General features: G+C 41.2%; 1 protein-coding gene across 1 annotated transcript; it reads left to right on the forward strand.

Annotated features, from left to right (window-relative positions):
* Positions 1 to 203: 203 nt before the first annotated feature.
* On the forward strand, positions 204 to 11,577 carry LOC105484278 (tyrosyl-tRNA synthetase 2). The gene is made up of 5 exons (XM_071071900.1): positions 204 to 1,039; positions 2,069 to 2,236; positions 6,873 to 7,028; positions 7,643 to 7,813; positions 11,238 to 11,577. Exons 1-5 carry the CDS (start codon positions 261 to 263, stop codon positions 11,395 to 11,397), a joined length of 1,434 nt encoding a protein of 477 aa, XP_070928001.1. The 5' UTR covers positions 204 to 260; the 3' UTR covers positions 11,398 to 11,577.
* The last annotated feature ends 2,382 nt before the right edge of the window (positions 11,578 to 13,959 follow it).

The following is a 13,959-nucleotide window of genomic DNA, read 5'->3' on the forward strand; positions in this document are numbered from 1 at the left end:
CAGTCTTATGAGGTAGGAACTATCAAGCAGATCCACACTGCGAATGGGGAAATTAAGTTTCAGGGAACTTAAAGCGACGGCTCTGAGGCGGAATCGCCACTTGGAGTCGGAACTCAACTGCTGAGAGCGCAAGCTCCGTAACTACGTAACCGCCTTGGGCATGCGCAGAAAAACACTGACGTACCTTCCCTAGGCGCGGCAAGCAGGTGGGTGTGGCGGGGCCTCTGCAATCCCAGCATTCCCTTCGTGCCGCCATCAATATGGCGGCGCCCATCTTTCGGTCCTTTTCCTGGGGCCGCTGGTCTGGTACCCTAAATCTCTCAGTTTTCTTGCCCTTGGGGCTGCGTAAGGCCCACTCGGGCCCTCAGGGGTTACTGGCAGCGCAGAAGGCTCGAGGTCTGTTCAAGGACTTCTTCCCGGAGACGGGGACGAAAATAGAACTCCCAGAGCTCTTCGACCGTGGCACGGCGAGTTTTCCCCAAACCATTTACTGTGGCTTCGACCCCACGGCAGACTCGCTTCATGTGGGCCATCTTCTTGCGCTGCTGGGCCTGTTTCATTTGCAGCGAGCGGGCCACAACGTGATCGCGCTGGTGGGAGGCGCCACGGCGCGCCTGGGAGACCCGAGCGGCCGTACCAAGGAACGCGAGGCGCTGGAGACAGAGCGCGTGCGAGCCAACGCGCGCGCCCTGCGCCTAGGGCTTGAGGCTCTGGCGGCTAATCACCAGCAGCTTTTCACTGATGGGCGCTCCTGGGGCAGCTTCACTGTGCTGGACAACTCGGCCTGGTACCAGAAGCAGCACCTGGTGGACTTTCTGGCGGCAGTTGGGGGTCACTTCCGCATGGGGACGCTGCTGAGCCGGCAGAGCGTGCAGCTGCGGCTCAAGAGCGCGGAGGGCATGAGCTTGGCCGAATTCTTTTACCAGGTGCTCCAGGCCTATGACTTCTATTACCTCTTCCAGCGTTATGGATGCAGGGTCCAGCTGGGCGGATCTGATCAACTAGGCAACATTATGTCCGGATATGAGTTCATCAACAAGTAAGTGCCTTTAGACCCTGGGGAAATCCTGGGACCAAATAATTTACATACTAGTAGCCTGTGATTTACTCTTAGGATTGTAAGTTGCTGCCCTTCGTTCCAGCTCTTGTTGGTTTTATCCCCATTAAGGCTCTATAATGGCGTTAATAACACTGGCTAATAAGAACTAAAGGGCTGAATTAAGGGTATTAAGAGTAAACGGTGTATTCTAAAAATTAGCTGGGCGTGGTGATGCACGCCTGTAATCCCAGCTCTTCTGGAGGCTGAGGCAGGAGAATGGCTTGAACTCGGGAGGCGAAGGTTAGCAGTGAGCCGAGATAGCGCCACAGCACTCCAGCCTGGGCAACAGAGGGAGACTCCATCTAAAAAAAAAAAAAAGGAAACCGTGTATTCTAGAGCTCTGCAGGAAACAGACCACTGGTGAAGATTTGGTCGGTCTGTTTTGGTTCCCCTAAGTCGTCCTTTCTAATTAGAGAAACTGCTTTTGTGTGTTTATACTAGAACATGACTGGACCTCCTTGAGTAGCTAGCCTCTGCTTTAGCTCTGCACCCTCCATGGAACTAGTGTTAGTCCTTGGTTGGTATCTCAAAAAGTTTTTTCAACTCCAAATAACTGACAAGTAATGCGGGTCTAATAGCATTTTCTTGAGAGAGGTGAAGGATAGGGCTAGCTCATGTGCTACAGAGCAAAACACATGTTTAAAAGGCATTTAGAACATTTCCTTTAGTGTCTCTTCCTGACACCCCTTCACCCAGTTTTCTCCTTCCCACTCAGCCTTTCAAAATCTCTAGTCCATTGTTAAGTAGCACTTCCCCTTGGCCTGCCTAGAAACTGCCTGGAACCACTCATGAGATTCAGAATGAATAGGGTGAGTACTGTAACAGTACATAAGAGGGACAAGAATTCAGATTTAGGAGGTCAAGGAAGTTTTCCTGGAGCAAGTAACCAGAAAGAAATCTGGAAGGTGAACAGTAGAACCTACCACGACTTTGCTTGAGGCACATAATGAAATTGTTCTTTATGCATAGGTTGACTGGAGAAGATGTATTTGGAATCACCGTTCCTCTAATTACAAGTACAACTGGAGCAAAGCTGGGAAAGTCTGCTGGCAACGCTGTTTGGCTAAACAGAGATAAGACATCTCCATTTGAATTGTATCAATTCTTTGTCAGGCAACCAGACGATTCAGTGGAAAGGTGAGTTCTGAATAATGGGCTCAGAAAAATTGACACCATAAACTCATGATATAATTTTAGCCATTGAATCTATGTACACTTTATAGTTTTTTTGTTTTTAACTTAGTTTCTGTCTGCACATAAACCATTACATCATAGAAGACTAATTTTTACTGTGTTCTAAAGTTAAACACTTTGTTGGTTAAAGCAGAAAAACCACAGTGGATGGCTAGAAAATGTAGAGCCAACTTTTTGATCTATATCTAGCAAGTTCTTAGGATTTTATCACCTGCATATTCTAGTTTTTTCACTCCTTTCATCTTAAACTTGACTACCCTTATTTTTCCTTTGTCTTTCTTCTCTCACAAATATGACTTTAAAGATTCTCTTAAGAAATGATTTTCTCCTTAAATTAAATTGCCTTAAACTCTTGGGAGAATATGAATTAATGAGAAACAAACATACCTGCAACAAAAAGTTGAAAAAAATATTTTGATACTCTGTAACATCAAAGTAATCTAGGAATAATTCTTTAAGACTTAATAATAAATGACTTTCCTGCAAAATATTAAAAGATGCTATTGAGCAAAATAAAGACCTACATAAATGAAGAGTTAGACCATATTGATAGTACAAAAATATATCAGTTCTTTTTTGTTTTTTTTTTGAAACAGAATCTCACTCCCATTGCCCAGGCTGGAGTGTAATGGCACAATCTTGGCTCACTGTAGCCTGGAATTCCCAGGCTCAGGTGCACACCACTATGCCCAGCTAATTTTGTGTTTTATTTTTTAGTAGAGGTGGGGTTTCACCATGTTACCCAGGCTGGTCTCAAACTCCTAGACTCAAGCGATCAACCTGCCTCGGACTCCCAAAGTGCTGGGCTTACAGGCATGAGCCCCCACACCCGGCCAAGATACCAGTTCTGGATTTCATCCACATTTAGTACAGCACCAACCATATCTAAACCGGCTTTTTGTGGAACTTGACAAGCTCATTGTAAGATTGACATAGAAATAAAAAGGGCTAAGATTGGCCAAGATGTTTTTGAAGAACAGCGTGGAAGATTATCATGCCTTATTATAAAATTTCAGTAATTATGGTTTTTTCCTCTTTAGATTTAGTCCTAGAATGTTTGACGATATAGTCCTGGGGTTTTGATGTATTGGGAATTGATAATCTTTTTTTTTTTTTTTTTTGAGACAGTGTCTCGTTTTGTTGCCCAGGCTGGAGTGTCCTCCGCTTCCTGGGTTCAAGCGATTCTCCTGAGTAGCTGGGACTACAGGCATGTGCCACCATGCCCGGCTAATTTTTGTATTTTTGTAGAGGCAGGGTTTCGCCATGTTGGCCAGGCTGTCTTGAACTCCTGACCTCAAGTGATCCACCCTCCTCAGCCTCACAAAGTGCTGGGATTACAGGCTTGAGCTACCGCACCCAGCTTAGATAATTGATAATCTTTTTGAAAATTGCATTTTCTATCTGGTTCTGGTGTTTAGAAATACAATTACTTTATATATATTACCTTTAAATCTAGCAACTTTGCCAAACTCATTATTTCTAATAATGACCTTTAGGTTTAAAGGTACACGTTTAAAGACCAATGGCACAGATTAGAGAATCCAGACACACTCTAGCATATATGGTCTCCTTATCTCTGGCAAAGGTGGCATTGTAGTTTGGGAAGACGGTCTTCAGTGAATATTGCTCCATTAGTTAGATGTCTTTGTGGGTGAAAAAAATGAAACTTAACCTCACGTAGTACACAAAAGTCGATTCCAGGTAGATTATAGACCTAAATCTATATCAAAAGACAAAACAATAAAGCTTTTAGATAAATAGGAAAATGCCTTTATGACTTTAAGATAGAGAAAGATTCTTAAACAGGACACAAAAGGAAGAGATAGGTAAGTTAGACTAAATTAAAAATAAGATCTGTTCATCATGAGTCACTGTTAAGAGTGGGAAAAGATTGCTATTTTCAGTACATGTATCTAAATGATAAAGGGCTTGTATTCAAATTAATATAAAGAATGTCTTATTTCACATTGCATGTCTGTATCAAAACATCTCATGCACCCCGTAAGTATATACACCTATATACCCACAAAAAATTGTTTAAATAATTTCAAAAATGAAAAATGAAAAAACTATGTAAATACTATATTAAACATAGTTATTTTAATGTTAAAAACAGAAATTTCTCTAAGCCAGTGAGAAAAAGACAACCCAGCAGAACAAGGGAAACAGACTTGAACAGGTACTTCACAAAGATCCTGTCCAAAGGCCAAAAACATATAAAAAGGTGCTTAGCCTTCATACGGAGAAGAAAAAATACAAGATAAAGGGCACAACGAGATACCATTATGCACCCTCCAGAATGGCTAAACAAAAGAGCTGGCAGAACCAAGTGCTGACAAGACTGTTCCAAGGTGGTGGAAGAATAAACGTAAAGAACCACTTTGGGAAAACATTTGGCAGTACCTACTAAAGCTAAATGTGCACATAACCTGTGATCCAGCATTTCCTCTTCTGGGCATATACCCAACAGAAATTAATGCACATATGCACCAAGAGTGGTATATGAGGCTATTCAGAGCAGCATTAATAGCAATTGTCTAAAAATAGAAACAGCACAAAAGTTCACAGAAAAACACGTTGTAGGATAATCATAGCATGGAATGCTGTACATGCAGAATCATGGATGACTCGCCTAAACATATCAACGTGCCAGAAAATAAATTCTGTATGATTCCTTTTATATAAAAATCCTACAGACAGGCAAAATTAAGTGATGCTCTTAAGGGAGGCATATTGAGATGTTAAAAGTATCAGGAAAGACAAGGAAGTGATTACTATCAAAGGCAAAATAGTGATTAACTTGGAGGGGTGTGTGATATATTTGCGCATTCTTGGGTAAGGGCAATACTGTATTTCTTTTCTTTTCTTTTTTTGAGATGGAGTCTCACCTCTGTCACCAGGCTGGAGTGCAGTGGTGCAATATCGGCTCACTGCAACCTCCACCTGCTGGGTTCAAGTGATTCTCCTGCCTCAGCCTTCTGAGTAGCTGGGACTTTTTTTGTATTTTTTAATAGAGATGGGGTTCACCATGTTGTCCAGGCTGGTCTCAATCTCCTGACCTCGTGATCCACCCACCTCGGCCTCCCAAAGTGCTGGGATTACAGGCATGAGCCACCGCGCCCAGCCCAATATTGTATTTCTTGACCATGGTAATGGTTACGTAGATGTTTTATGATTCATTAAGCTGTATCTTTGTGAATAATGTACTTTTTTCTGTGTGTTAGGTATTTCACCAAAGAAAAAGTTTAAAAAGAGAATACATATAGGATGATATTAATAGTCATATATCACTTAACAACAGGGATATGTTCTGGGAAATGTGTTCTTAGGTGATTTCATCATTGCAAATATCATAGAGTGTCCCCATGCAAACACAGATAGCGTAGCCTACTACACACCTAGGCTATACAGTGTACCCTTCCTAGGGCAGAAACATGTACAGCACATGACTGTACTAACTATTGAAGGCAATGGTAACACGAGGGTATTTGTATACGTAAATGTAGAAAAGGTACTGTAAACTATGGTATTATAATGTTATGGACCACTGGTAGACCGTACCAGTCCGTGGCCTATTGGTAACAGGGCCGCACAACAGGAGCTGAGGGGCAGGCGAGCGAGCATTAACCACCTGGGTTCCATCTCCTGTCAGATCCCCTGTGGCATTAGATTCCTATAGGAGCACAAACCCTGTTGTGAACTGCGCATGCAAGAGACTAGGTTGCACACTCCTTATGAGGATCTAACAAATGCCTGATGATCTGAAGTGAAACAGTTTCATTCTGAAACCACCTTCCCTCCCTGCCGCCCCCTGGTGCCAAAATGGTTGGGGATGGCGGATAGATGCAGTCCGTCATTGACAGGAGCATCATTATGCAGAGCAAACTGATTTATATCAGTTTTTAAAATTACACAGTAGTTTTTTTTATGGCCACATGCACATAAAAGTATAAAAACATGCTTGGGAAGGATGGCAGCACATAAACTTAGATTTATGGTTATCTCTGGGGGCAAGGCAGGGAACGTGATTGGACTGGGGCCTTCATCTATGCCTATTTTGTTCCTTTTAAAAAGGATACAATGAGGCTGGGTGTGGTGGCTCACACCCATAATCCCAACACTTTGGGAGGCTGAGACAAGAGGATCACTTGAGCCCAGGAGTTTGAGACCAGCCTGGGCAACACGGGAGACCCTGTCTTTAAAAAAAAAAATTAACAAATTAGCCAGGTGTGGTGGCACAAGCCTGTGGTCCCGGCTACTTGGGAGGCTGAGGTGGTAGAATTGGTTGAGCCCAGGAGGTTGAGGTTACAGTGAGCCATGATCATGCCACTGCACTCCAGTCTGGGCAACAGCAAGACCCCCCCATCTCAAAAAAAAAAAAAAAATTGAAAACAAAGATGCCAAAATAGTAACACCTTAAATCTGGGTGATGTGTGCATGGGACTTACTATGTTCAGTATGTTTCTGTATGTTTGTTTCATATTTTAAAATAAGCAGGATAACTTTAAAGGGTAAAGGAGCTGGACATATAAATTAGGTATGTTGATGTAAGTGTAACTCTTTATTTTTTGTCCCAAAGGTACCTGAAGCTGTTCACTTTCCTGCCCCTTCCAGAGATTGATCATATCATGCAGCTGCATGTCAAAGAGCCAGAAAGGCGGGGTGCTCAGAAACGACTGGCAGCAGAAGTAACAAAGCTTGTTCATGGACGAGAAGGATTGGATTCTGCTAAAAGGTAGTCATTTAGTATCATTAACACCTGATAGTTATTTAGTGGATGGACATGAGAAAAGTAGGAGGTATGCTGTTTTAGGGTTATCTTGTCGTTTATTACAAGGACTGTCAGTATTTGACTTAGCAATTTAAAATAGCCCCTGTTTATTGGAAAGAAGGATTATCTTGAATTAAGTTCATGAATTTTACCAGATAGATGTTTAAAAAACTTTTAGTCTAGGCCGGGCGCCGTGGCTCACGCCTGTAATCCCAGCACATTGGAGGCCAAGGTGGGCGGATCACGAGGTCAGGAGTTCGAGACCAGCCTGACCAACATGGTGAAACCCCATCTCTACTAAAAATACAAAAATTTGCTGGGCGTGGTGGCACACGCCTGTAATCCCAACTACTCAGGAGGCTGAGGCAGGAGAATTGTTTGAACCCAGGAGGCGGAGGTTGCAGTGAGCCGAGATCACACCATTGCACTCCAGCCAGAGCAACAGAGCAAGACTCCATCTCAAAAAAAAAAAAAACTTTTAGTCTAGAACTTGGACACTCTATAATTGGTTAATGGGTATTAGAACATGTATTTGAATAAACATTTATATAATGTGGCTCTTAAAATGTGTTTTTCAGGTGTACACAAGCCCTTTATCACAGTAGCATAGATGCACTGGAGGTCATGTCTGACCAGGAGTTAAAAGAGTTGTTTAAAGAAGCTCCATTTTCTGAATTTTTTCTCGATCCTGGAACAAATGTCCTAGATACCTGCCGCAAAGCAAATGCCATTCCAGATGGTCCCCGAGGGTAAGATTATTTAACTTTTAGATTTACAGTTAATTCACCATTAAATGTTACAGTTCACAAGGCCAGGAGCAGTGGCTCACGCCTGTAATCCCAGCACTTTGGAAGGCCGAAGCAGGCGGATCACGAGGTCAGGAGATGGATACCATCCTGGCTAACACGGTGAAACCCCGTCTCTACTAAAAATACAAAAAATTAGCCGGGCGTGGTGGCGGGCGCCTGTAGTCCCAGCTACTTGGGAGGCTGAGGCAGGAGAATGGTGTCAACTTGGGAGGCAGAGCTTGCAGTGAGCAGAGATCCCACCACTGCACTCCAGCCTGGGCGACAGAGCGAGACTCCGTCTCAAACAATAAATAAAGAAATAAAATGTTACAGTTCACAGCATGTGTTTCCAGACAGGGTGTTTTCCTGACAATGCTTTAGTGGCATCTCTTCCTTAGAAAAGTTAGTTTAGTCCAAGAATAAAGTATAGCCTGAGAGTACTTATTTTTGAAAATACCTTACATTTTCTATAATAGTACAATACTCATATACTGTCTCTTACTACATCTAACCCAGTCTTCCCTTCAACACTGGAAAAGTGCATTTGAGGGACATGTTGTTCAGTAAATATAGTGGCATCAGTGTACGGCTTAGGGATGTGGTTACAATTTTAGAGGGACGCAGAAACAGAGGCCCTGTGTAACAGATTCACCCAGCCCCTCTCACAGTCTGTATCCTCTTTATATTCAGGGATGGGAAAGGTTACCTATCGATAGTATTATCTGAATTTCTGAAAATGAAATGAGCATATAATGGCCAAAACCGCAAGTACTTTTGCACTGACCTACTAACGTCATAAGACTATTATTGTAAATTATATAATAATCCCCTTGAGAATTGCATTTTCTATTCAGGAATTGAGTAGAATATTTTAATTCCTCAGTTATGAGGTATTAAGGAATAAGGTGTTTCACAAAAAATAATTCAGCATATAATTGATGCTTGTCCATTTTTAAATGAGCAGTGAAATGGAAGGAGAAGTGTTGGGTAGCTGGAAGTCCCCCGGGTGCCTCTTTTACAGGAATTCACACATAAGTCAAATGCTTATCAGCCATATCATGGCCGTGATTATGAATGACATTTGTTATAGCTGCTGTTCTTTCAATTGTCTTGGATTGTTTGCCTCTGTCCTAAAGAGTCCTAGATTATTCTGCCTGGAGAAAGCACCCACTGTCTCCCTATGCATCACCTACCACTCCACCTTAGTGATTCCCTCATCTGCTGGTTTAATACACAGTGAATTTGAGGCTGGTGTCATATACTTCCCTAGAGTACGTCACTGAGACAAATAATTTTCCTCACTATGGAAGCAGATTTTGTTTTCTTCTCAGCGTTACTATGGTGTGTTCACTAATACTGGAAGCTTTACCACTACTGAAGATGACACCACATCTGATTTAGCCAGGGCTCTAATTAAATAAAACATAGAACATCATCTGGAAACCAGCAGACAACGTAAAATAATACTTTCTAAAAAAAAGGAATCTGCCTTAAGTAGAAAATCTTTTACTGATGAGTTTTATAAAACCATGTCCATGGCCAGCTATGGTGGCTCACACCTGTAATCCCAGCACTTTGGAAGGCCAGGGGCGGGAGGATGGCGTGGGGCCAGGAATTTGAGATCCGTGTGGTCAAGAATGTAGTGAGACTCCGTCTCTACCCAAAAAAAAAAGGTATAAAAATATTTTTAAAACTATGTCAGTAGTTGTTTCTTAATTTTATTTGGTAACACATTCAGATGAGAGAAAAACCACCATTTATCTTTATTAAGGACTTCCAAGATCTAGCCATGCTGTAGCCCTGACTTCGCAGATCTTACCTCTTTCTAGCTGCTCCCGTTTCCTGACGATTGTCAAGGTAGCTTCACTCCCAGTTTAAGTATCTCTTTTTTCAGTGAAATGTTCAGCCCTCACCTACCCAGTGTGCTCCTAGAACAACTTCTCCTAGGTCTTTTTTGGTTTTTTGTTGAGACAGAGTCTCGCTCTGTTGCCCAGGCCGGAGTGCAGTGGCGCGATCTCAGCTCACTGCAACCTCTGCCTCCTGGGTTCAAGCAGTTCTGCCTCAGCCTCCCGAGTAGCTGGGATTACAGGCACCCGCCACCACACCCGGCTAATTTTTTTTGTATTTTTAGTAGAGACGGGGTTTCACCATGTTAGGCAGGATGGTCTTGATCTCCTGACCTTGTGATCTGCCCGCCTCGGCCTGTCAAAGTGCTAAGATTACAGGCGTGAGCCACCGTGCCCAGCTTCTCCTAGGTCAGCATTAATCACAGTGTGTTGTCATTGTTCATTTATTTGTCTTTATCTCTCTGCTAGATTGCAGTACCATTTATATTTAGCACATAGAGCTCTGTAAATGTTTAGTGAATTAGTTGGATGATAAATAACTCCAGTGAAATTTATTTAACTTTATATATGCCATCAAAAATTTTGGTTAGTAATCTGATGTATTAGATCAGCTATGGATCTCCAATTTCTGAAACCAACCAATTTCATTTTTAAGAAAATTTTTCATTTTAACAATTTGCTATTTGCATAGTCTCAATATAATTTGCAAGGACTTTCCAGCTTCATAAGCAAATTTCCTAAAGATTTCTGTAGCTAACACTGTAGTTGTGACTTGTGTCTCATGGATAGTTTACTGAAAGCAACAGTAGCTAACACGGTAGTTGTGACTTGTGTCTCATGGATAGTTTACTGAAAGCAACATTGTTCTCTTTTATTTTTGGAAGTTTCTTTTCTGTGATTTTTTTTTCCCCAAGGTGGTGGGGGGGAATTCTCCATTATTCCTATTCACTTCGTTTTTAAAGCCACTACCAACTGAATAGTTAGCAACAGCAGTGAGATATGCCAGCTCTTTTTCTCCGCCAAACAAGAAATTTACCTTTATGCCTTGCATCTCAGATGCATAGGCATAAATTCCGGCCAGGTGCAGTGATTCACACCTGTATTCCCAGCACTTTAGGAGGCCGAAGCAGGTGGATCACCTGAAGTCAGGAGTTTGAGACCAGCCTGGCCAACATTGCAAAACCCGTCTCTACTAAAAATACAAAATTAGCCAGGTGTGGTGGCATGCACCTGTAATCCCAGCTACTCTGGAGGCTGAGGCAGAAGAATCACTTAGAACGCAGGAGGCGGAGGTTGCAGTGAGCTGAGATCACGCCAGCCTGGGCTACAGAGCAAGACTGTGTCTCAAAAAGAAACAAAAAACAAAGAGCATTAAAGGGAGGCAGAATCTATTAATAATAGAGCAAACATGAAGGTAACAGTCCAGGGCCACATGTTCTCAATTGGAGGGCCTCTGAAATCTAAGTGAACAGTCCTTTTTGGGGGACAGATCAACAGTGATTGGATCTCTCTACTTACTAAACGTTTCTGTTTTTTAGGTATCGAATGATAACAGAAGGCGGAGTCAGCATCAATCACCGACAAGTAACAAATCCTGAGAGTGTTTTAGTTGTTGGACAACATATTCTCAAGAATGGACTTTCCTTACTTAAAATAGGAAAAAGAAACTTCTACATTATAAAATGGCTTCAGTTATGATGAAAAGTCCTTCATGTTGTCCAAATAAACTTAACCATCCTTCATTCTCAAGACCTCTGAAGGGCTGGCTGTAGAACTGAGACCTTTGCTTATGCATATCAGAAAAATAGAACGGCCTAGGACTCAGTGTGAGTAACTTCATTATTTTTATGGGCTGGTTAATAAATATTTGTTTAATGATGGGATGTTTTATTTTCTGATGTGCAAACCTTGATTACCATAAAAAAACATGACTTTCAGCGTTAATCTCTTTTTAAAATTATACTTCAGAAGAGAAAGAAATGCTGGCTTTCGTATCTTATCCTTCCTGCTCTCCTTTTTGTAGTGACGAGGAACAATGAAAAAGAGGTAGTGTAAGGAATTGTGAGGCAGTGTGCGGTGGCTCACACCTGTAATCCCAGCACTTTGGGAGGCCAAGCTGGGCAAATCGCTTGAGGCCAGGAGTTTGAGACCAGCCTGGCCAACAGGGTGAAACCCTTTCTCTACTGAAAATATAAAAATTAGCCAGGCACGGTGGCAGACCTGTAACTCCAGCTGCTCAAGAGGCTGAGCTGCGAGAATCACTCAAACCCAGTAGATGGAAGTTGCAGTGAGCTGAGATCACACCACTGCACTCCAGCCTGGGAGATAGCATGAGGAGTGAGTGACACTCTGTCTCAAAAGAATAAAGGAATTGTAGCTGCTTTTGTATCAGATATGGAGCACCGATCTCACTAATGTTATATAGTTGTTTATAAAATCAACAGGGCCTCTAGTGTCCATATTAGAAATGGAAAAACTAGTATTAAAAACTTTGATTCAAAATTTGATTTTTTTGTAGTTCAGGGAGCAAATGTAGTTCTCCCTAAAAAGGAGAAAAGTTAGATGAGGCTATGGTTGCTTTGAGAAATTACAGTAAGAAGTAGTTTCTTTACAAAGAATAGTACAAAAATCAGTGTGTGACTTTTCAGAAAGTTTCTAATTCAGTTGTCTAGTTCCTTGCCTGTGTTCCAGTGTAATTCTATTCACGTTAAGCCTTGTCAGTGAATTCCTATGGTAGCAATGTTTTTTTAAATTTAGAAATTTAAATTGGTTTTAAGTTTCAACTTTTCCCCCCAAACAGATTCCAACTTGAGGTAAATTAAAAAGTTATACCCCAGCATATGAGATGCAATCTCATATGCAATCATATGAGAATATCAAAAAGTATCCAGGTAAGGCAAGTTTTCAGGTCAAACTTAAAGGATTTGGAATCAAGACTGAGCTAGCTCTGCAAACATGAGGCAAATTAATTCTCCAGAACTATTTCCATATCTGAAAAATCAAGGCAATGGCCTCCCTGTTGCCTTGAGGATCAAGTGAATCACATACGAAATGATTAATCAGATTTCTTTTGAAAACCTTACAGGCAGCAGAGCATGGCTTTAGTGTTCAAATTCTAGCCATTACTACCTCGATTACTTGGAGCAAGTCACTGTCTTCATACGCAAAAATGGAGGTGTTATAATACCTTGGTGAACTGTCAGAATCTGGTAGGAAAAGAGTCATAAAATGTTTGGTATTCTATACAGTTATGTTCCAAAATAGATTTAGGTATTAAAAAGCTCTTTCTTTTCTCTCTCTTCCTTTCTCTGGGAGAAAAGTTAAGAATTCATTTTTTGACAAACTTTAATGTCATTTCATACCAGCAATTTTATTTACACAGCAAGAACATACAGGTATGTTATAAATGTCAGAGATCATCTCTACATTTCAGATCTTGATTCAGTTTAAGGGCCAACAAAGGAAGGTTTTTCTCTTTCCATTAAGTTTCTTGCCTCCGATTTTTGTTGTACAAAGTGTGTAGTACTAGCAAGTGCATTACCATAGCATGTCTTTAATTTTCAATTTGAAATCTGATGTGCTTGAGAAAAGTGCATCAAAAGTTTTTGTTTTTGTTTTTGTTTACCTTACAAATTCAAAAGACTAGAATAATGGTAGTCATCTGGAAAAAGTAAATCATGGATGGCTATAATTTTGAAACTGATGCTTAATGATGGCAGTGATTTTTAAGTGTGATAACGTTTTGGGAGCATGTATCCTCTCTCAAGATGGTACTAGTAAGAGATTCAAAGTAGTACCATATCGGATCAGACTGATGATGTGGGGTTTTTTATGTTTGAGATCAGTTGGTGAGCCTGTTGTTCCTTAGTAAATTGGTGCCATAAGCTAAAGTTAACATATTCATATTTTCCCTGCCAGTAGTCCTTCATAAATATCGGGTCATAAATTGAAAAAAAAAAAAAAAAAAAATTATCTGCAATATAAATGTGTTGTCTATTAGAAATGGGGCTAGATGTCTTAAGGATTTCTAAGTATATCTTAAAATTTATAATGTTGTGATTCATACCAAGAATCATCTGGGGAATTTTAACAAAATATGTATATGTTCTAAACCTCATCACTACCCCATAAATGCAGCTTAAATCTGAAGGAGTATGTGTATCTAGGTTTTTTTCTTTTTTCTTTTTTGAGACGGAGTTTCGCTCTTGTTGCCAAGGCTGGAGTGCAATGGCACGATCTTAGCTCACCACAACCTCCACC

The sequence above is a fragment of the Macaca nemestrina genome, chromosome 10, assembly GCF_043159975.1.
Source record: "Macaca nemestrina isolate mMacNem1 chromosome 10, mMacNem.hap1, whole genome shotgun sequence".
Lineage (NCBI taxonomy): Eukaryota > Metazoa > Chordata > Mammalia > Primates > Cercopithecidae > Macaca > Macaca nemestrina.

Coding starts and splice junctions, on each gene's coding strand:
- LOC105484278 (XM_071071900.1), top strand. CDS start 261: ATGGCGGCGCCCATCTTTCGGTCCTTTTCCTGGGGCCGCTGGTCTGGT. Junction 1,040..2,068: donor GGATATGAGTTCATCAACAA/GTAAGTGCCTTT, acceptor CTTTATGCATAG/GTTGACTGGAGAAGATGTAT. Junction 7,029..7,642: donor GGATTGGATTCTGCTAAAAG/GTAGTCATTTAG, acceptor TGTGTTTTTCAG/GTGTACACAAGCCCTTTATC.